The following is a 23,253-nucleotide window of genomic DNA, read 5'->3' on the forward strand; positions in this document are numbered from 1 at the left end:
TTTTTAAGTCTATATGACACAGTCCTGAAATTTGCATGCATGGTCACATGGATAGGTGAGGAAAGATTCCCCTAGTGTAACGTAACATACACTTTTAAAACCCCTTAAGCCCAGAGGGTCTTAGGAGCAAACTCTGCCTGAAATTACATATGAGAATTAAAGCAAGTACAGCTCCCAAACTATAAATTGGAAATACTTGTATTTTTATGACCAAAAGGCATTGAATAATATTTTCCAGGTGGAACCACTATTTTGAATGTCATCATATCTGATTTGTAGGTGACTTAACAAAGAAAAAAAATGAAAAATATTTAGTCTTGATAATTTTCTTTCCAAAATAAAACACTGCAAAACACCATGAACCCCCCGACATTATAGATCTACATCTTGCCTATAACTCAAGCAAATTTGGACTGAATAAGTTGAAGCATGTTTGTTCCACAAAGGTTTCATTGGGCAGTGTGCCAGGCAGAAATTTGATTTTGGCACAATGCCAAAGGTGAAAAAAAAAAAAAAAGTTTCCATTCATTAAAGGGAATCTGGCCAGACAAATATGCTGATTTACATTAATGGAGACCCTCTGCATAAGACAAAGCCTTTGCTTCTAAGATTTAGCTGTTGTTTCAATGAAATTTACCAATAATATCACCAAACTGAATAGAAAATAAGAATAATAGAGAAAGCTTATGTAACACATGCCGATTACATCACCTGAAATGGTCGCACCATTACCTCCTGAGTCTCTAGTTTCCAATGATGCCGGCCATTAGGGGGTGTGGCTAAAAATGAATACCTGCTGTTGCATTACTCCCACAGTCACAAATAATTTAAAATCTTTTTGTTTACACAGCTAAAATCATTTAGAAGCATGTTTTAGGCATTTTAAAGCCCTGTTTAAAAGGTGTGTGGATGAAACACCATGTGACTGTGTCTTGGCCTTTTCTAGAAATAGATAAACGTGAGCAGGTGTCAGTTGGGCCCATTACCGGGCCCGCCTGGCTGAAAGGGTTAAAACTAAGACAAAGCTTATGTATAAAAATAAAATAATATAAGGATGCATGAAGAGAACAACCTGGGGCCACTCTCTTCTAGATTTGATTACATCTTGGTATAAGATGCTGACCTCTGGGCAAGACACTTAACCAAAACACACCCAACAACTTGTGGATTAATGCAAAATTGTCCATATACTGTATAGCCATCTAAAAAAATGTTTTTAAATAAGACATTTTCATGGTATACCTCTTTGAGCATTTCTAAATTTTACATTTGCAAATAACTGCACCATATATTTTCTGAGAGAAATGTAAAGTATTTTTACTTCAGTGCTTTTCATTCATCTAATTGCAACTTGCTATGCAATCGTTAGGCATCCTCATCCTGAGGAGTATATTTAAAGGTAAGGAAGTTTTAACAATGAAGAATTAAAGCTCTGGTTCAGGACTGCAATGAAATGTAGGAAGGCTGTGAGTTAAGGTATGTGGAGGATATCAGTCCTCACTCAAAACATTTGGTATTTAATCCAAACCCTCAGCTCCTTTGTTGCACATTTTATCTTCTCTTTCAGACAATTTCCTGCTCAACACATTAAAAAAAGGCTTGTCACAAAATCTTAAAAAAAAAAAAGAGGCTTACAGCAAAACAGCAGACAAGATATGGGCATTTATTTTCATGATCAAATCTTGGTAAGGAAAGCCTACTTAATCTCTGTAGTTTACACTGGCAGGATAAATTTGAAGTGGCATCAAAAGAAATTGAGATGTTTGCAGTAAAACTGCTCATCCGTTCCCAACATGCGTCTATGTAAAGAAAAATAGAAGTCATCCATGTAAGCCTGGTACCTCATTCTTAGAAACATTCCAGGAATGAAATGAATGCAGTGGCTGTATGATATGGTCAAATATGTTCATCTAAAAGCATGAGTGAATCGCTTTGAGCTCTGCAAACATAATTTTTCTTGTTTGATGGTTTGACTTTTTTACTGTAGGGGTTAAATTGTGGTTAAAGTCAACTGGTAAAACAAAAACAGCTTTTTTTGTTCTTTATCCTGCAATCCACAAAAAAGGATAATATAAGGAAAAGAATCCCATACATGTCAAACTAAAATGATATAGCTTCATAGTAATTACACCTGTAATATTGTTCTTATGTACAATGTTTCAAAAGTCCACTTTTTTCCTGAACTTAAGATAATAAGAAAAAAATGTCTGAACATCTGTCCTAAAATGAACTCTTGAGGTTAAAACAAATAAGGCTTTTTTTCTGTTTTTGATGACATCCTTTTTGACCCTCATTGAATTCTCAAAACACAATCGGTTTGTATTGTTTGCAATCAGTGTCCGTGACCCACCTCAGCTCTCAGAAAACCCAACAGTAGAAATGATTCTTTTTAGTTAACCTAAGCAAATCCAGACACAGTCCAGATATTAGGCTGAAAACTTCAGCCACAGACATCAGAGTAAATCCACCGGCCTTTCAAACAAACACAATTATCAGAATATACCTTTAAAAAAAAAGAAAAGAAAGATTAAAAGTAAAATAAATAAACAATCAAAAGGACAAACTTAATATATTTTGGCAGGTATGCACAGAGTCAGTTTGTAAACAAAACGGTCAAACAGACGGCGGCAAAAATTCTGCTTGAAGAGGCAGTGGTTTACTCAGTGTGTGCTGTCCTCATCCCTTCAGCTCTCCACAATCTGACTGTGCTCCTCTGCAGCACCTCCCAACCCCAGCTACAACATGGCTCAAATATTTAAGGGAATTCAAGGAGAGGTAACCCCCTCTGAGGATGGCATGCAGAGATGACTTCCTTTCCTGTTGTCGTTCCCTTGCAGAACCAACTACCGGATCCTGGTGAAGAGGTTCAACACCGAGACGGATTCCTGAAAGGGAAGGCAGATCAATCACACATGAGAAACACACTACAAGCTTACTGAAAAGCGGAGTTAAAGGAATAGAACATTTAGGCAGTTGTTGCTACCTTAGTGGATCTCATTTTACTGAAGACGTTCCAGAAGCGAAGGGTTTCATCTCCTGCACCGGTCACAATGGCCTCTCCGTCAGGTGACATGGCCTGCACATAAATCCTCATTACACATCAGGTATAGATCAATGCCTCACTGTCCGATCAGAACACAGGACCGTCCTCATCATTCTATCTTCCAGCTAATCATTATTTTCCATTGCTGAAAAAGGCCGGTGGATCATAATACCAGCTTTGATCTGGAACCAGATAGGGGAGTTAGACTGAAATCAGCAGAACAGCTAAATAAATTAAGACACTGTGTTTTTCTAGCATCTTTGGAAAAAATAAGATTCTACATAAATTTGAACACATAAGCATTCAGATTATATAAACATTTAAAGTAGATGAAATGACCTTTAGAGAACTTTGAGGGAAAACTGTGACATGAATGAGCTAAAAGAATAAACAGGGAGATTTGATCTTATTGAGATGCTATATTGTGATATAACTGCGATGAACGTTAAATATCTGAACCATCTCACAGCTGAAAGCAAAGATTGGAGTAAATTTTGCTCAGACTGATGTCAGACATTTGAAGCTGGTTATAAGAAACCTGACTGACGTTCTTTAAGCCATATGAGGAAAGCCTGGTGATTAGTTGGAAAGGCTGTCTTAACTTGTTCAGCAGGAAATATTTTATTGATACATTTTACCCCCAAAATAAAAAAGCAAGTAGTAGCAGGCTAATTTGGGTGTTTAACTGTGATTAAATCATTTTTGTTTATAGATAAAAAAACGAGACTAAGTATCAATAGGTGAACATCTCTAAATAAAGGATGTTATGTGGTGTTCTAATTCTGTCATGCACAACAAACAAGGCACCGACTGGCAAGATCTCATTGGCTGCGTCCGACTGTCTGCCCTAACCGCTATATGGGGTATATCGCAACTATATAGCGGTTAGGGCATTTTAAATGAATGCCCGAACATCTAGTGAATGAATAAGCCTTGGACTCTAAATTTCCCGTATTCCGTGCCTAAACGATTCAGATCATCAGCTACATTAACTCTGTAGATTAAGTCTGTCTAGAACCTCTGACCAAAGCTGTTGTTTCTTTCACTTAGAATTAATTTTTTTTGTGATACAGCAGAACTGCTTCATCTAACTCAGGATTTTGGACACATTTAAGGAATACTGAGAAAGAAACACTGGATGACTTTTTTCATTATAATTTAAGTACTTAATGTGTATTTATAAAAATTATAAAAATAATAAAAATACTCATGATCCTTCTCAAAAAAAAAAAAAAAAAAAGTTTAATTACATAACATTCGTTATAGTCGTTCTCATCAGACTTTTTTTTCTTGTTTATAGAAACACAGTATCCTTACCAGGTAGAGTACTCTGTAGGAGTGTCCTGTGAGTTTGGCCACTTGTGTTAAAGACGGATATTTCCACACCAGGATCTGGTTTTGGGAATAACCATGAGTGCTAACCTGGAAAAAGAAACAAAAAGAAAAACAATTAATGCTGCTGTATCTATTTATCTTTTTGATTAGTCTAAAAAGAGATACTCTATGCAAGTTAACATACTTAAAACAAAACAAGTGTTCTGAACATAAAACTAAACCCCGTATTTTGCTAAATGGTTTATTTGTTCACAACCTCTCAATTAAATTGATTTAATATTTGGATAGCAAAAAGGTGCTTAGGAGATTTTTTTTTAACAGAATTTTAAATAGGCAATATTTACAGAGAAATGCATCAGTGATTAATCTGGTGATTAATCTAATTAACAGTTTCACTCCTAAAACAGATTTCACATGTAATTAAATCATAAATCTTGAACTGGTGCTTTTAGTGTAGATGAGGATCATTCGTATTCCCAAAGGTCCACATGAGAAACCTTATTGCTGTTGTGTGTTGGATGACTGGTAGAACTCATGGCAAAACAGACAGACAGACATACAGGTAAACACCAGACTAAATAGTGTGAAGAACACATTTGTAAAAGTGAAACTGTAAAGCAAGAGAAAAAATTATCCTATAAATATAAATAAGACGGTGATATTATTAATAAAAGGGTATATTAATGTAAAAATATACATCTTAAAGTTAAAAAAGAAAGAATAAATGAAAATTGTGAAAAATAGTTTAAATTAAATCTAAACAGACAGAGTTTAAATCTGCTGTTGATAATCAAACACATTGCAACTTACCAATAAAAATGCAGCATACCACACTGACTTTAACTTTATACAACCATTTTCATCTTTAAAAAAACAAACAGCAAATGGGCTGGTCTTCAATTTCAGTCTATATGTAGTCAGATTTTGTTCACCGATGCTGTAACCCTGAGAATAGCAGCCTGGTTCACCTAAGATTTCACTGCAGCAAAAGCAATGAGATTATTGAGACAATAATAGAGCAAACATCATCAGCGTCAGGTGTAGGCATCTACTACAGTTTGAATCCAACCAACGGACTGAATATCTAATTCAATTCAATCCAGTTTATTTACATAGCCCCAATTCACAAAACATGTCATCTCAAGGCACTTTAAAATTCAACCAGATCATACAGTCAAATTGATTTAAAGTTTTCTATCTAATAAAAATCAGTTGATTGCATCGACTCATTGACTCGAACGCAATCCCTCACTCTAAGCATGCTTGTAGCAACGGTGGAGAGGAAAAACTCCCTTTTAACAGGAAGAAACCTGCAGCAGAACTGAGCGGCCATCTGCTGAGGCCGACTGGGGTTCAAGGAGACAAAAGTAGAGATACAAAAAGCAACTGTAAACCTGCTCCATAGGGGAAACAGAGCCAGGCAGACGAGCTTCAAGCCAGCTCCTATGCCAGAGGATGAAGAGAGCACGTGCAGCCAATCAGTCAGAGAAACAGGACTACTCTGAAAAACAGGCTGATCTCCAACATGTATAAACAATGATGTTGATACGCAGCAACACAGCTGATATTTCTCTCAAGGATGGTGTCACAGCCAAACAGGAACTAATCTGCTTGCAAAGTGTATAAATGTATAATAGGGTTGTCAAAAGTATCGAAACTCAAAAAAATATCGATACTGAAATGTTGTATCCGGATACAATACTCGTTTTTAAAAGTATCGATACAGTGCCGTCACCAGTGGCACCTAAGCAGTCATTCATCTAAAGTGCAGAATAGAGGAAAATGCACTTTCTGAACACTGTGATTGAATAATTCTGTGCACTTTTCAGTTTCAGACTTTTTTTTTTGTAACAGGTGCAGCTGCTGAGAATTATTTTTGTTTCTTAACTGGTTTGGCTAGTGTCATTGTTATGTGTGCAAAGCATAGCCAAGCAAGGAACACTTAATTTGAATTTGAGTTTTTTATCAAGCTTGCTTAATATTATGCACAGCATACAACCTTTATTATATTTAATTATTTATTGTATTTTATTTATTAATGAAAATATTTCTGTAGACCTTTGGAGTCTTTGTTTTTATCCTTGTGGTATCGAAAATGGTATCGAATATTTTCCTTAGTATCGGTATCGAGTTGAAAAGTTTAGTATCGTGACAACCCTAGTGTATAACCACGCCAGACAGAAGAATATTTGCAATATCATTGATGTGCTCAGTAATATTGGGGAGATATGTTGTGAAGTCTTAACACAGAAATCTATATGCTTTAGAATCTTTATTATGAAGAATCACAATATAGAGCAGGGAACCATATGTTGACGCTCTAGTTCTCAGTTTAGCTGTCATGATACAAAGGTTATTTACCGACAGTTTGTCCAATAGCTACTTATTTAAATCAATAAAAAAATTTAAAAAAACTAGTGCTACCTTAAAAAAACCCACAAAAAAAAAATCAACAACTTTATTTTCTACAAGATAAGCGTTGATGTACGTGCCTTAAAAAATAAAATAAAATGTACCATTAGCATATTAGGCCAAAGTGGTGTATCCACTAGGAATGCATCCATATAAAAATCTTAGCTGGTATTAATTTTGCCGCAATGATCACATTTACCTATCAGACCGATATGCTTGAAAATGACCAATATTAGCTAATGCCTATGCGGAGCTAATTATTTTTTGTTAACAAATAACTATGTTTTTATTTTTTGTGGATAATCTAGTTAGGTTTATTGTTTGATATTTGTTTTGAGATTCTGTTTTTGGTTATTTAGTTATGTTTCTTTGTTTCTGGTTAGTTATGAGCAATTTAGGTGAATTAAGTTTATAAATAGGCTGTGAAAGGTAGGACCAGCATGCAGCTGGGTGGGCTTATGGTTTTTACCAGCACAACAGAAGCACAGAGGAAATGTTTGTCCTTTTCTGTTTGCTTGCTTAAGGAAAAGTAAAGCACAAAACTAAAGGAGTTTACCTGGAAAATTGTTTTCATTTTGCCTGCATAACTTACTTGTCCTTGGTGCATCTGTGGCCCTTGTGGATTTTTTTGTGTTGTCAAAGCTATGCCACAACATCGGTAAAAAACAAACAAAAAAAAACATACGCCCAGCCAGATGCAGGAGAGACAACAGTGGACTGGACTTAAAAGATGCCTTGCTCCTGGGGACATTGTTCTGTCATATTAATGCCGACATATCGTTAATTCTTGATATCTGCCGGGCCAAAAGAGGCTCGGAAGCCGAAAGAAGATTGGTCTGATTTAGAACATAAGCAGGAAGAAGAAACTGTTTGGTTCCTTTGAGTCAAACACTTAAGTTAGAGTTACATCTAGAACTGTTATAGAAAGAAATAAAAAAAATAGTAAAAGTAAAAATTAAAAATCGATCAGATGTAGGTTAGAAACAAACTGCTATATTTTGATAATCTTTTCTGCCACTGAGAGCCTGACATATTATTCCTTAGTTATCTACATGCTGAACTTTTATTAATGCTAATATCAGGGACCGGCTATAGATATTTTTCTCTGCATTTAGAGGATATAAAAAGAAGAGCCAAGCATCCAAATTTGCACAAGCAATATAAAAATGTGGTGTTTCAGGTGACTCACCAGTTCATTTGTGTGCTTGGACCAGGCCAGGTTGCAGACCTGAGAGCCGGTGTCGGTGCACTGCAGCGGCTGGCCGGTCAGAGTGTTCCAGAAGCGGATGCAGCGGTCAGCAGTGCCCCCTCCTGAGGCCAGCAGGCCATGCTGGTGAGGCGACCAGGCGATGGCCTTCACAGCAGCCAAGTGCTCGGTGTACTGCTGCACAGGCACCACACTCGAGTGATTCCACACAAGCAACTGTGGAAACATTGAAATGCTGGAAATAAGCTTGCTGTCCAAATGTGTCACTTTCAGAAAACAGGTAGGATCTTCTTTCTGCGCACCTTGTTATCATTCCCCCCCGAGGCGAGAAGCTGATGGTCTGTGCTCCACTTGAGCCCACAGACTTCCTGTCTGTGCCCTTGGAGACGCCGCTCTGACTGCAGAGGTGGTGCTCTGATGTCCCGCTGCAGGATCACACGATCACGGCTTCCAGATGACAGCTGGTCCGCATTCCACGCCAAAGCACCTGGCAGCGAAAATACGAAAGGCAGGTCGAAGGGGAGGTGATTCATTGGGCAAGACACTGACAACCACTGCAAGGAAATATCCAAAGCTTCTAATAAATTCATCTTCACACCGTCTCCTCCTCCATCTGTCTGCCTGTTGACTCACCCACTCTGGCCGTGTGTCCCTCCAGCACAGAAAGCTTCTTCCCTGCTGCCGCATCCCAAATCTGGACGTAGCCCTTATGAGTACCCACTGCCACCAGGTTACCCTGAAGAACACAACACAACAGTCAACCAATGACCTCAAACATGTTTTTAGTCAGTTTGTCAAGGTTTGTGCTCAAACCTTTGTTCGGTTCACATTCTGATTGAAAAAAAAAAGAAATATAATTTTTTATGTAAATTGCAAACTGTGCTTAGTGATGGATGCCCTGTAGTTGTAGATGTTCTGGTTTCAGGACATTTTTAACAAGAAAAACTCAGAATAGCTTAGGGAAGCAGAGCGGTAGTCGATTTCAATTATAAAGAGTAACAAAGTAGCTAAGATAAACAAACAAGACTTAAAGGCTAAATTGTCAGATTATAATCCAAATGTCAACAAAGTTTCGAGGGATTTTGTTCCTACTTTTCTCCCTCCTTTCTTTTTTGACAGATGTTCTGCAATTCATTTAAAATCTATTACAGATTTCCCATGACGTTTCAAAGCTTTTAGAGATATTTCAACCTGACAACTAAGATATAACCTGAGCTTAACTGGTCGGGATTAACAATGTTGTGTCCCATTCTGTAACCAGCTGTTCTGTTGCAGAGAACTGATCCCACTGTATAAGTGAAGTTAACCTAATACAAGGTTACGCAGGCGTTATGATGCAACTCCTAATTTTATTACTTTTAAATCTGCTACTTGGCTTTAGCTGACTGGAAATGACACACAGAGAACAGTCTAGGAGTCATCACCTTTAGGTGTTTTTTTAAAAGCTGTATTAAGCTCTATGGGTTTAGTGTTCCTAACAGTTTAATTTTTTTATGATAATATTTGGAGGAACATTTGACAGACTATATTTGTCAATCTTAACTTGACCAAATATGGTTGTGTAGATGGTGTTGATCTAGGCTATAAAATACACATCTTGTATTACACTTTGAAATTAAGGTAATTTCTAAATAATATGAAAATGTTAGTCTGCAAATGGAGCAATTCAAGGTTAGATTTCACTGTGATTATTGTATTTCCATTTTAGTCTGGTAACATGTTACATATAGCACATAAATAATAAGAACGTCACTATGTTGTCATGCTGGGGAAAACACTCTATACTTTATATCTGATGGATAGAAAATCATTTAAATGTTACTTTCTGGAATGTAGGAATTGCAAATAGTTGACAGTAAAATAATAAAGGCGCTGATATCTGAGGGAAAATTTGTCCTTTAGAAACCCTAAAAAAGGAAGGTTAATTTGATTAAAATTCTTTTTTTATTTGTAGAAACCTCAACTTTTAATGTTAAGTGGAGTTTGTCCCTTTTTTAAAACATAAGTACAGAAAAACATACCCTCTCTGACCAGCCCACCGATGTAACTGAATCTCCTTCTACAGAAAGGTCACAGAGACGTGTCACCTAGAAAAACAGGAGCAGAAATTGTTCTTAATGTGAGTGACAGGAAAAAAAAAAAGAAAAACTAATATGAAAAGAAGTGGCACACACCTGGCTGGTGCAGGCGCTCCACAGGTAAACACAGGTCCCCAGTCCCACACTGAGCACATTCAGAGAGGACCAGTCCACCAGGTTGAGGTAGAAGTCATCCTGAAGCTCGGGAGCATCCAGAACTTTAAAGGGAATTTTGGAAATCTTGCGTGTAGGCTTTCTTGGTGACCGTAGCAATTTTTGGCTGCAAGAAAAATTATAACAAGATAAGAGAAGATCCTAAGACTAAAGACTCCATAAATCAGGATCAGAGGGAACCTGAAAGGGTTACCTGTTGCTACTGACAGGCGATAAAGAATACGGGGAAACTGTGTTTCCATCTTCTTCAGGTAGAGTCCTCTTCGTACTTACAGAATACTTTGAAACACACAGATAGGAATTAACTTTGGGAAATTCCAAGCTTAAAATAAATATAAATTATAGTGGGTTTCTGTTTTACATTAAAAAGGCTTCTCTTGGCAGGAGTAGACGGCTGCAATCGGCGGTCCTCTGATTGGGGGTCTTGGACCTTCTCGATACCGGCCCCTAGCAGCTCGTTCTTTAGCAGAGCGGAATAAGCTAGACCATCCGCTAAGGATAGAGAAACAGAGGAGAGGTGAAAACCCAAACCAGGCTGTCTAAAAATCAAACTTCCATGTACTGTGCTCCCTCAGTAATTTCTCCACTGCTGCTCACATTTTAAAGGTCTGCAAGCATCAGGCAGCTGGGTTTAATACGGCAGCTCTTTTCTTTGGGGTTTCTCACATTCTAGTTATGGAAACTGGACTTAAGAATGAGGCAAAGTTTGAGGAAAAAGTTCTAAAAACCTAGATAAAATCAGCTCCAAGTGCAGCTACAATAAATTATCAAAACAAAAAAAAGTTGAGGTGTAACAAGTAAATCATCTAGACTGGAAAAAAATGCTGAAATTGAAATTAATAACAGTTTAAAGTTTGAATCTGCAGTGACTGACTGCCTAGTGATACAAAAAATTCTCACTAATGTGGAAATAAAGCTAGACTTTGATTTACTGTATTGGGACAGGATGTAAATAACAAAAAAACAATTGTTTAATTCCTCCGCAACAAATGAGTAAGATGTTTATGGAAAAAAACGCTTCTCAGAGATTTTGTTTACTTGGTCATTAGGTTTGCAAATATCGCAGGAAGGATTTTGGCTCAGTATTCCGGAGAGAAATTCTCTAAATCCTTTATGTTTACTGGCTGTTGCTTGGCAACACAAAGCTTCAGCTTGCTAACAGATTGCTGGAGGACTGAGGTCTGAACACTGGCCAGGGTGCTCCATGACATTATTGCATTTCTTCCTATAGCTTGTTGCACATTAAGAACAAAGAAAACCTTTTCTTGTTTTTAAAGGTGGCAGAAACAGGAAAACCGTATGTTTTGCTTCTATTATTTACAGTTCACCAGACGATTAACTGTAGAACAACAAAATGTTGCAACCACTGTAGCTTATGTCACACCGGCAAAACAAAACAACAGCAACACCAAGGCAAAGGAGGCTTTTTATTAGAGGACGGGGACAGCAAAATGCTTTATATAACTCAGAAGAGGCATCATAAAAATTTTCATATTTTCTCTCCGCTGCTGCCAGCCGATCCATAAACTTTTCATTACATATCACTACAGATTTAGGCACCTTAAGTAATATCTGAATGTCCAACCCAAAAACAAAAGAGGAAAATCCTTTTTCTGCTTAACAACGTCTGTTTAAATCCTGACAACTGTTCTTGGACAAGCTGCGAAAAAAAAAAGTTATGCCCATGCATTGTGTCGAGAAACACAGAGCTGGCAGAACAAAATGACGTCTTTTTGTTCTCGAAGCTGTGAGCCAGAAAATAACTTCTTGCTTCTAGAGTATGTGACAAGCTTCAGGCTCCCACTTGTTACCCTGGTGGTGTCTCTGGGGTCGCCCTTATAACGGGAGACAGACCCACCACCATCAATGCTCTTGGATAAAGACACAGCATTTTGTGACACACAGACCTGTCTGTTGGCTCATGAATAAAGAATTTACCTCATTATTTAACATGTTGTACTTTATCTACAGCTCCATATTAAAAATAATAAAACACATACAGAGAGTTTTCAGCTTGAGGTTGGGCGACTGGATGAATCTATTGATCAACGACAATCTTTTTTTTCTAAGGTATTTTTGCACCTTTTTTGGACAACCCCCCCCCCCAAAAAAAAACCCTAATGCAGTTTAACGGTACACATAAAGTCCTTCCAGCTGCAGCTTTTCCCCCAGTGCCACCGTGCAGCAGCAATTTATCTACTTAAACTTGAGACGAAAGAGCTGATCCTAACCAGAGAGCTGTTTTTTGTTGGGCTTTTTTAACCGCTAAACAGAAGAAGAGAGAGGCAGCGTTTTGTTTTTTTCTTCTTTTTTAAGCGTGTTTACAGAACGCTCTGTCTGTTACAGATTTGATTTTAACACAGCAGATACAAAAAAGTGAAGCTGTGTACTTTACATAAAATAATATATAAAAATAATACTAAAAATCTCCACCCCAGTTTTCAGTCTGTTGGATTTTGTGTATTCAGATAAACAAATCAATACCGATTAGAAAACTAATGTCTCAGAACATAGAACAACTGGAAAGGAGGAAACTATTCTCACTGGACGAAACTTACACATTTTATGACAGAAAAACAAGCATGTTTACCTTATTGGGTTTTAACAGTGTGCGCAGTTGGTTAACAATAGTACTAGTGGTGCAGAAGACGAATATATTGTTCATCGCCATTTGTTGGACCGACGGACATCGGTGGAAAATGTTTTTCATATCGCTTAACCTTAGCACCCATTATAAGCTCTGTCCATGGTGATGGCTGATTTTGATCAGTGTACCACAAGGGTAAGTGATTTCTGTCTGGGTTGAAGGATATCAACACTTTAATTTAATTTCTTAAAGCAGCTGAGGGTCAGATATCACCACACCTCATCATCTTATCAGGTCATGTTTACAGAAAGAAAGCAGTGGAATACAAACAACCAAAAAGCTACCACACCAAAAGAGTCTGTGGTTAAGATGTTTTGAATAAATATCCAAACAAGCCTCTCCTGTTGTAGTGTCTTGTTTTTTCCCCCCACACAAGATTATTGGCCCAGAGAAAAATCTGATCCGAGATTACCAGTTTACCAGCCAATTTTAAACCTTCTTTCATATGTTTTAATTTAAGATGGGCTTTTTTTTCATATTGATTTTTAAAGACTTTGTTGGATTATTGTGCAACAACCAAGGGTCATATTGCACCTAGAAAAGACTATAAAAAATTGTCTATATTCATAACCTGGCAGTAGCCAGATTGATATGTGTAGAACTGAGTTGAGTTCTACGTTATCAATCTGGGATGGCTGCCGTTCAGTCTGTCCATAAAAGGAGGGACGTTTAGTACAATACTTAAAGCTGATTGGGTGACGTGCCAGCTAGTAGCTTCCTTCCATAATTTTCACGACCATAAGACGCACCGTACTAAAAGACGCAGTCTCAGTTATGTGTGCCATTTCTGTATTTAACACACAGATAAGGTGCACCGGATTTTAGGGCACGGGTTTTATATACCGATACACATGCTCTACTATATTTAAATACCTCTACTGCGTATTTAAAAATAGAGCGGGAGCAAAACTGAGTATGTTTGTGCTTTATTCATGTGTTTATTACAAAGTGTTAATCAAACCCATCGAAGTCATCATCCTCTGTTTCTGAATTAAACAGCTGCACTAACATGCCAATTTCCCCTTCTTTGCTGTCAGAGTCACTTTCCGTGCCGCGCGGCTTCTCGGAAATGATGCCGGCCTTTGCCAAAGCTTGAACAACAGTGCCAGCAGACACGTTAGTCCAAGCATCTACAATCCATCCGCAAACTGTGGCGTAACATGCCCGGCGCTGCCTTCCACTTTTCCTGAAACTGTGGTCTCCATCGGTCATCCATCGCTCCCACGCCGCTCGCAGCCTTACTTTGAACGGCCGGTTCACACCGATGTCGAGCGGTTGAAGTTCCTTTGTCAGACCTCCCGGAATAACAGCAAGCACAGCGTTCAATTGTTTCAACTCGTTTTTCACATCGGCTGTAAGATGGGCACGCATGGAGTCACAGATTAACAGCGATGATGATGCGTGAAAAAAACCACCTGGTCTCTTCACATTCACCTCCCTCAGCCACGCTTTCATCATCTCCTCATCCATCCAGCCCTTTTCATTTGCCTTAATAACGACTCCAGCTGGAAAAATCTCTTTAGGCAAAGTCTTTCTCTTAAAAATCACCATAGGCGGCAGTTTCTGTCCATTTGCGTGGCAGCCAATCCACGCCCACACTTCCCCCTTTAACGTTCTCATGGCGGTCTCAACAACGTCCGCAGTAACAACACACATAGGGTGCACCACACTATAGGGCGCGCCGCACATTTTGAGGGAAAAAAAGACGTTTATATGCGCCTTATAGTCGCGAAAATACGGTAACCTTTTTTAAAAAAGCAAACAAAAGCAGTGATATACAATTTTGTTACATAATGCTGTGCTACTTTAACTAAACCAGAATCATGGTATAAACCTAAAGAGAATGAGATGCATTTCAGTTTTCTGCAGCTTTGAGATGTCAGGAGAAATAATCCTACCAAGGTGTCTGGTGGCGCATCGTGGCCAAAAAGAGTTCAGAAAGAGAGAAAACATAAGCACACTATAAGGTACCTTTGTTGCTGTCGGTTGTGCCATCTTTGGTTTTTCTATTTTGATTGTGCGACTTTTCAATTTCCTGGAAGAGAAAATAAAAGAAACAAAATAAAGCTAATTTGGACACAGACTGTGTGAAGGCATTAATTTAACAGACTTGATCAAAACAAAGAAATAGGAAACATGTTTGAACAGCACAAACTGAACACTTTGATTCTGGGAGCATTATGCTTTTGCTAGGACAGATAAAGAAATCCTTGGTGCAGACTCACGTTAATGCGGTGGAAGTTGACACTCCAGTTGGCTCCCGCCCGGGAGGGAATGAAGCGATCGCCGTGCTTGCTGGGAGAGGACAGGGGGGAGCTGGTGGGTGTCAGAGATCGCACTGCTCCCACAGCTTTCTACACGAGGGAAGAGAGAAGACGCCATTTTCTGACTGGAGGCCAAACATAAACCGCTCTTGGACACAGACTTGAAATCTTAATAACAAAACAGGAGGATAATTTACGGGGCAGATGGTGCATTCATTTAAGGTGTTAGCGACAGGAGGCAACATTTACAAAAGCCAATCATTTGGCCAACGAGGCCCTGTTTTAGCTCAACCCTGGTAACAATGTCAAATAACTAGTCTGTTAGACATTTCATTTTCACACAGATGGACAGTTACAACCTCTTCTCTCACTCGTGTGCCAGTTTGCGACCATTTTTTTGGGAAATTGTCAATATTGTTCAATGATGATGATGAATTAAACATACTAGTTAAGACAGATGGCACAACTTTTGGCGCATGGTGCTGCTGTCTTCTCGGCTGTCGCCAGCTGCCCTTTACATTCTCAGGACTGGGGATTAGACCGAAATTAAGATCTAATGTTCTTTTTGACAAACATAAACTTTATAAATGCTAATATATCGAACATGAATGTACTAAAAGTAACAGGAGGCCAATAAATCAATACTATGCATCATCAAAGACACCTTTTAGAAAAAAAGAAATCTGTAGAATTTTCTATAGTTTAACTAAACTCTGATCCAGAACTACACAGCATTCTGGGGGATGTAGGCAGAGGAAGAGATTCATCCTCTCAACCTCTCGTGGCCATTTTAAGCAAACCAACGGTAGGCCTGACCTCCTTCTTAAGTTAAAAGTTACATTTCAATAGGGTTACAATTTATATTCAACCTTTTCCCCCTGGTACTTATCTTATATAAATATAACTAGGGCTGGGCAATTAGGTAGACTATACAATGCACTTCTCAAATCACAGAGGGACTTCACATTACATTTTAAAGTACTAAGACACTTTCTTTCTTACTCCAGCTTTAGGTGGTGCTCACACGCTTAAAGGGGAACACAGTTTTTTTTACATTGGCCCCTTGATTTTACGTTATTACATCATGTTTTACTCACCCATATAAGTTTTGTGTCATTTGTAGCTGTTCCGAAGTTATTCGGTTTCATTATATCCAGGTAACGTCTTCCTATGGGCAACAAGTTGAAGGCACAAACTAAACTGTTCATAATTTATTCTCTATGGTACGCCAGCATTCATAACATGTAGGCGAATCACTGTCCCCCAGACAGCTGCGGTTATATTTTTTATATTTAGATTTTTTAAAACAAAGCAGAGTGTGTATGATGTCATCCGTGTGCGTCGGCTACCATTCATTCTTCCTGTCCGCTGAACTGCTGCTAGTTTTACTCACATGCCTGGAAGATGTCTAGTGCTACTACCACAGATGATCTCGCTCTCGAAATGGAATTGAACGACTCAGATTAGCTAGCCAAATGAATAGAAAGAGTTGAGCATAGCCGCCTGTGGCCCGGGCTGCCTGTCACAACTCCAGTCCGGCGCACGGATGACGTCTTACACACTTTGCTTTGCTTTTAAAAAAATAAAAAATATAAGTGCGGATGTCTGGGGGACAGTGATTCACCTACATGTTTCTTGGATATTACAAAACCGAATATCTTCAGAACAGCTCCAAATGACACAAAACTAATATGGGTGAGTAGAACATGATGTAATAACGTAAAATCAAGGGGCCAATGTAAAAAAAACGGCGTTCCCCTTTAAAATGGGTTTGTCAATACAGAGTGGAAAAGAGAGTTGCTAGCTAGCATGCAAGTAAGAACTTGGATTCAGGGCAAGAAAGATTCTTAGGTCATAAAAACAACATAGTCTACATTCTTGTCGCTAGTTCAGAGAAAAATCTGATTACGTTCCAATAGTAATACTGGCAGAAGAAAAAAAAAAGAAAAAAAACAAGGATTTTTGGCAAAACTATTATGTTCTAGATAAGACCAAATTACCGTGATAAAATAAATATGATAGATATGAAGAGTTTAGTGTAATACATTTCCCAGCCATATTGCACAGTCCTGCTTTAGAATATGTGAATATGATTAGAAATAGAGGCCTCTGGGTTTGTGTATGGACCATTACTACAGTATATTTGCATGTTCTCTCTGGAAACTTTTAGGTTTGTCCTGGTACTTCCTCCCCTGGTTCAAAACATAGATGTTAGAGAAATTTACAGTGGCCAATTGTTTTATTGCGTGCATACGTACACATGGTTGTCATGTGTGTCACTGCCCATTTAATCATGAAAACAGACACCAGCCTCCTATGACCCCATAAGGATCAAGCAGGGTTAAAAAATAGACAGCTGCTAACATTAAAATGTTCTCATCTTTAAATCCACAAAAAGAGCTTTACTGCAATCAAACCTAAAAAAAAAAAAAATAAGTTTACTTTTTTACAGAGAACCGACCTACAAAGTTTTCTTGAAACAAAAAGCTTTTCGAATTGAGTTTGCTAACATGACCCTAAGGAGGGTTCTCGGTAAGGCACTGTGCTGGTTGATACACCCTGTTACCAATCTCACACGTTTCTTAAGCCTGACAATGATTTCAGTTTACTCTAACACCCTCAAAAGTCTCCAGATCTGAATTCATGAAATCAAACTTGGTGTGTAGTAAAAAAAGAGATGTGCAGCTGACAAATCAGTGAGATGTTGTTTTGCAATCATGAAAAGAAACCTCTCAATATTTAACACCTTGTTAAAACTAAGCCACTAAGAAACAAGGCATTTCTAAGGTCGGAAAAGGGTCAAGCCTGGCCAATCAAGAGGGCACTTGGTGTGTTTTTCAAAAACCTGAACCTCTGCTCTCTTGTTTTATCTTTACATAAGCTTTAAATCAGCCAGCCTTTGCCTTACATCTGAGGCTTGATTAAACTCAACATCAAATCTGCAATTACAGGTCAGCATCAGTTTTTCCTGTAACTTTGCCTAATGAAAACAGGAGCAACATGACTCCTTAAATAAAAGCATGCATGCCCTGCAGGAAAGTGGCTCATTCTGCTCTATCTGCACTTCAAAATATCTGACAACTTAAAAATGACTTTGCTCTGATGTTAGTAGACGCCAACAATTTTTTAAGTGTAGACGCCAGACGAGCTAAATGTAATTAGGTTTCTCTTATTATGGCTCGTAAATCCTCAATGTTACAAACATTTAAGAAAAATAAAATAGTACGTTGTTACAGAATTTACGATACTTTAATTTTTAACTGAAAGGAGAAACTGATTGCATTGTATTAAAAGACATTATAATGTTTTTTCTACACAACAAAAAAGGTAGAAAAAATATTTAGTTGAGCTGAGCAATAAGGTGCAAACTGCCTCATAGCAATGACATTCGGTGCAATAGAAAACCCACAAAAGCCTGTTTTTGGAGGCAATATTGGTTGGCAAGTAAAGTGCCAAGAATTAATGCATTGCAGTAATGCCATCAGTCTGTTTAGTGGAATCTCACTCTAGTAAATTCCCAGAACCCGATAGAGATAACAGTGCATAAGTTTCCGAATGCCAAAAAATAGTTGAAGCTATCCATGTGACAGCTGAGACAGAGCAATGCAGAAAATCTAGGAATATCACAAATGGTTCTTTATCAATAATATTAGCATCGGGAAAATATTAGGCAACCTGTGTCTAGAAGTATCTCACTGCATAAACAATGATGCCATGTACTGCAAAAGTTTAACAAAATAAAAGCAGATGACATCAGAAAGGGAACGCTTGCTCTCACATTTCATTACACATACTTAATCCTGAATTATGATCAATTTGTGAGAAGTGTAGGTTTAAATTATTTTCTCTTTTTTTTAACAAATTAAAATGGTAAATAACATTGCTGGAGATGGGGAAGCAAAAACAGGAAAGGTAGGGAGTTGTATACTTACTATGGGGCTTGCATTCTCATTTTGGATATTAATTTGTCTGAGCAGCCTGCACTCATAGTCCTGATCCATCATACCTTTAAAAAGCAAAACAAAACAAAATAGACAATGGCAACAGCTATTAGGATGTAAATAAAAAGCGCGATTGGGACATTTTTCTGAAAATCTTGCAGTCTAAAGACAGTAGTAACAATTTATCTTTCTTAAAATTACAATGTTGACACACTAAAAAGCACATGCATTATGTATTTGATATATAAACCCCATGATCTTAAGGAAAACATCATTAAATAATAACAGACAGAAGATAATCAGCTTAGGAATTAACTTGGTCACAGATATTATATATATAAAAAACGATTTAGTAAATGACAGTTTCAACAAAAAAAAAAAAAGGGTGGACCTTAGATTAATCTGACGGTAAACTGGAATTAAAAGTAGCCTTAAATGCAGTTTATCTGACATTTAGTTTCCTCTATACAGATGCTATTAGAGCAATGTATCTACTTGCCACCACATCCCTATGAACTTAGCTCTAAAGCAGTAAACTAACGTAAGGAATTTGGCTGGACTCGCCACTACAAGGAGCAAATAACTCGGTTCTTTATTGATATTTAATAGCAGCGGTTAAATGTACAAAAAGAAAACAATTCAATCACCTAGCGTAGAGGGCTAAGCTAAGCTAATGTTAGCTGTGCGGCTAATGCTTTGTCAACATTATTTGTGAACAATCCCTGATTGCGATAACTCCTACCTCTCTCCGATACGCTCTCCCTCTGTGGTGCCGTTGAACCCTGTTTGTTCTGGAGTTTCAAACTCTAATGCAAGGTCTTATTTTAGGCCCTTAAAACACCGATTTAACAAATTACAAATGTATTTTTTAACCGAGTATTCAATTCGGGCTCGCAAAGTACCACGGGAAGGGCGTGATGTCACAGATTTTGAATCGTACATTTCCTGTTGCTAGGGAAACGCATTTCTCTTGTCGATTCTGTTGTACTTGTGATAAAATAAACTTCTGCAGGTCTTTGGGTATGTGACTACAAAAGATGATTAGGGCCACTGAAAAAATTAAAAAAGTTAACTGATTTTTAAATTTTATTTCAGTATAACATATAACAAAGTCAAAATTCTGACTTTTTTCTCAGAATCCTGTCTTTAATCTCAGAATTCTGACTTTTTTCTCAGAATTATTACTTTAATCTCAGAATTCTGACATTTTTCTCAGAATTCTGACTTTAATCTCAGAATCCTCTCTTTAATCTCGGAATTTTGACCTTTTTCTCAGAATTTTGACTTTAATCTCAGAATTATGATTTTTTTCTCAGAATCCTGACTTTAAAGGAATAGTACACCCAAAACATGATTAGCCTTCATTTTCTACTCACCCCCATGCTGAACAACACTCTGGAGTACTTTTTTGATATCTCAAATGCATCTGGAGATCTGGGAGGCTTCTTGATGTCTGCTGACATTAAAATAATGGAGGTCTATGGCGCCCGAGGCAGAAAGGTCCATAAAAGTCCACAAAAAATGTGTCAATATTCCTCCATACTGCTCTTCCAATGTATTCCAAGTGTCCTGAGTGGGTAGCATCCAGAATTTACTCGAAACGAAGTCATTTAGAATGTTTTTAGAGCATAAACAGTAGTGTATAGGATTTCCTGAAAGCGCGCACATGCGCGTTCACGACGCTATGGAAGCCGGCAGACCAAACCAGCGCATTCAGCTCGGCAAAGAACTCATGCTCTTCCTCAACACTGAAGTCCTCAGACATTTTTCTTTCGTTGTTTCTTTCTTTGCACAGGTAAACAGCACATTTCTTCTTCTACGCTTGCATTATCGGCAGAGCAGACGCTGAATGCGCACTTTCATCTGGTTTGGTCTGCCAGCTTCCGTAGCGTCGTGATCGCGCATGTGCGCGCTTTCAGGAAATCCTATACACTACTGTTTATGCTCTAAAAACATTCTAAATGACTTCGTTTTGAGTAAATTCTGGATGCTACCCACTCAGGACACTTGGAATACATTGGACGAGCAGTATGGAGGAATATTGACATGTTTTTTGTGGACTTTTATGGACCTTTCTGTCTCGGGCACCATAGACCTCCATTATTTGAATGTCAGCAGACAGCAAGAAGCCTCCTAGATCTCCAGATGCATTTGAGATATCAAAAAAGTACTCCAGAGTGTTGTTCAGCATGGGGGTGAGTAGAAAATGAAGGCTAATCATGTTTTGGGTGTACTATTCCTTTAATCTACGAATTCTGACTTTTTCCTCAGAATTCCGACAGCTAACAAATATGTTAGCATCAACCCGTAGCCATGTCTGTTTTAGAGACTTAACTAGCTCTCTTGTTTTAATCACCTTCTGCTCTTCCATTGTTGAAATAGCATCACCACGGACCCCTCATGCACTTAAAAACTCGCCTAATCCTGTCACTTTTCACCAATGTTTCACTGGCCCTCCCAAACCATTCGCATCTTTGTCAGTGAAGCTGAGTGCTCCCACATCTCTTCCTTCAAGGTGCCCATCTACATTAAAATCCACAATTCTGAGATTAAAGTCAGAATTTTGAGAAAAAAAGTCAGAATTCTGACTTTTTCCCCATATTAAACTGAAATAATATTTAAAAATCAGTTAACTTTTTTTTTTCAGTGGCCCTAATGCTCTTCCGTATGTAACAGCAATGAGGATTCTTTAAATTTATAGTTTCAAAATAAGAAGGCTCAGTCTGAAAGACTATCACAGAGACTCTTACAAAGTACAGAAAATAAAATGCCACTTATACACAGTAATAACTGTCATATTTTAAATTAAATATTAATTCGCCTTTTTAGGGACAAGTAAATAACAGTTCACCTTGATCAATGCAGGAGTGTTTTTTGCTAACTTCAGTCTGTATCAATCCTGGAGGGGTTACAGCTGATTAACTGAATAATGATGGTAAGAAAAACACAAACACATTACTATAAATTAATAGAAACGAAATTTTAATTTATTAATGCATGTGAATATTATCAATCATCCAAGTCCCAGTAATTAGCATACAAGGGTTCCAGCTTTCCCGCATCCATAACCAGTTTGGGAGCTGCTGCATTTATGTCAAGGAGTCACATCCAAATGCAAATAAAGACCAACCATTCCCCCAGGTCATTTGATGTCAGTGGTTGTCTCTATTTCACCTGAATCCTGATTGGATAATTTTTGTAATTTCTTTGGAATGAGTTTTAATGCAGGTTAATAAATGCTGGAAAACTGACTGGAATGATTGAGATTATACCTTCAGGCATGAATAGATTACATTTCCTAACAGCTGTGATACAGAAACTAATAATTAAAAATAATGAATTTGACTGTTCTCCAAGAGTCACGCTGACTTTAGCTGGTAAGAAAAAAAAAGATGAAAGACATTAATTGAAAGCAGAGGCTTGTCAGGATCTGCGACCAGACACCGTTTATGCCCACAGCCATTTAACCCGTTTCATTTCACTTTGGGATTACCGGTAATGTTTTTTTTTTTTTTTTTTACTGAATTGTATATAATAGTGAGAGTCTAAATATAATATAAATTACATCCAACAGCATGCTAGATCACCTTACTTTCACATACAAAGAAAAATATGCAGGATTCTCCATTGTAAATGTAAAATTGTTATCTCATGGTCTTTGGAAAAAATGTCGGAGCTCTTTCAGATTGAATCGATAACTTCTCACTTTTCCATTTAACCTTTCCATCAGATCATAGCCGGTATCTTGTTCCCGCTGCTGAAAACCATCTCCAAAGCATGCTGCTCACAACAAACTTCACCATGGAAAGATTTTGTACATGCCCTTGTATATTATTATATAATTTTGCTTGTGGAAAATAGTTTGGATTCATTTGAAAGGAGCACTATCTTCACATCTCTGACACATCCACTATGTTATAACAAAACCAGATAAGTCTGTGTTTGATAGTTCTGTTGACAGATTCTCATACCTGAGTTGTGAATCTCCACGGCTCCTCCCAGGTTAACCGGACTGGTTCTCTAATAAACGCTCATTGTTGTAAAGCCCATCAGTTTAGTTGTATACACAATGTCTTGGTAGGATTATAGTTATACTTCACTAGTATTTTCAGACAACGGACTAAAGGTTCTCCACATCTTTATCTCCAACAT

At 37.8% G+C, this 23,253-nt stretch overlaps 1 protein-coding gene across 2 annotated transcripts; it reads right to left on the minus strand.

Moving 5' to 3' along the window:
* Window positions 1-1,642: 1,642 nt before the first annotated feature.
* On the minus strand, window positions 1,643-20,027 carry fzr1a (fizzy/cell division cycle 20 related 1a). Of its 2 annotated transcripts, none has more exons than XM_038270271.1 (14): window positions 19,844-20,027; window positions 19,093-19,166; window positions 15,122-15,250; window positions 14,868-14,931; window positions 10,611-10,738; window positions 10,443-10,528; window positions 10,172-10,355; window positions 10,019-10,084; window positions 8,631-8,733; window positions 8,300-8,484; window positions 7,980-8,213; window positions 4,361-4,465; window positions 2,984-3,076; window positions 1,643-2,885 (listed from the first exon to the last, which is right to left on the minus strand). In XM_038270271.1, the coding sequence occupies exons 2-14, from the start codon at window positions 19,162-19,164 to the stop codon at window positions 2,844-2,846; spliced, it is 1,491 nt and encodes a 496-aa protein (XP_038126199.1). In that variant the 5' UTR covers window positions 19,165-19,166; window positions 19,844-20,027; the 3' UTR covers window positions 1,643-2,843. The 2 variants fall into 2 exon arrangements, with proteins under 2 accessions (XP_038126199.1, XP_038126193.1); XM_038270265.1 differs by having other exon boundaries at window positions 10,611-10,741; window positions 19,844-20,026.
* Window positions 20,028-23,253: the final 3,226 nt, after the last annotated feature.

The sequence above is a fragment of the Cyprinodon tularosa genome, unplaced genomic scaffold, assembly GCF_016077235.1.
Source record: "Cyprinodon tularosa strain WSP-4 unplaced genomic scaffold, ASM1607723v1 ctg12, whole genome shotgun sequence".
Classification (NCBI taxonomy): Eukaryota; Metazoa; Chordata; class Actinopteri; order Cyprinodontiformes; family Cyprinodontidae; genus Cyprinodon; species Cyprinodon tularosa.

Bases quoted from the DNA above. Each gene is read 5' to 3' on its own strand.
- fzr1a (XM_038270265.1), bottom strand. From the start codon at position 19,164: ATGATGGATCAGGACTATGAGTGCAGGCTGCTCAGACAAATTAATATC. The intron at 15,251-19,092 runs GTAAGTATACAA...TCCCTCGTGTAG, and splicing joins ATGAGAATGCAAGCCCCATA to AAAGCTGTGGGAGCAGTGCG. The intron at 8,214-8,299 runs GTGCGCAGAAAG...ATGTTTCCACAG, and splicing joins CGGGGGGGAATGATAACAAG to TTGCTTGTGTGGAATCACTC.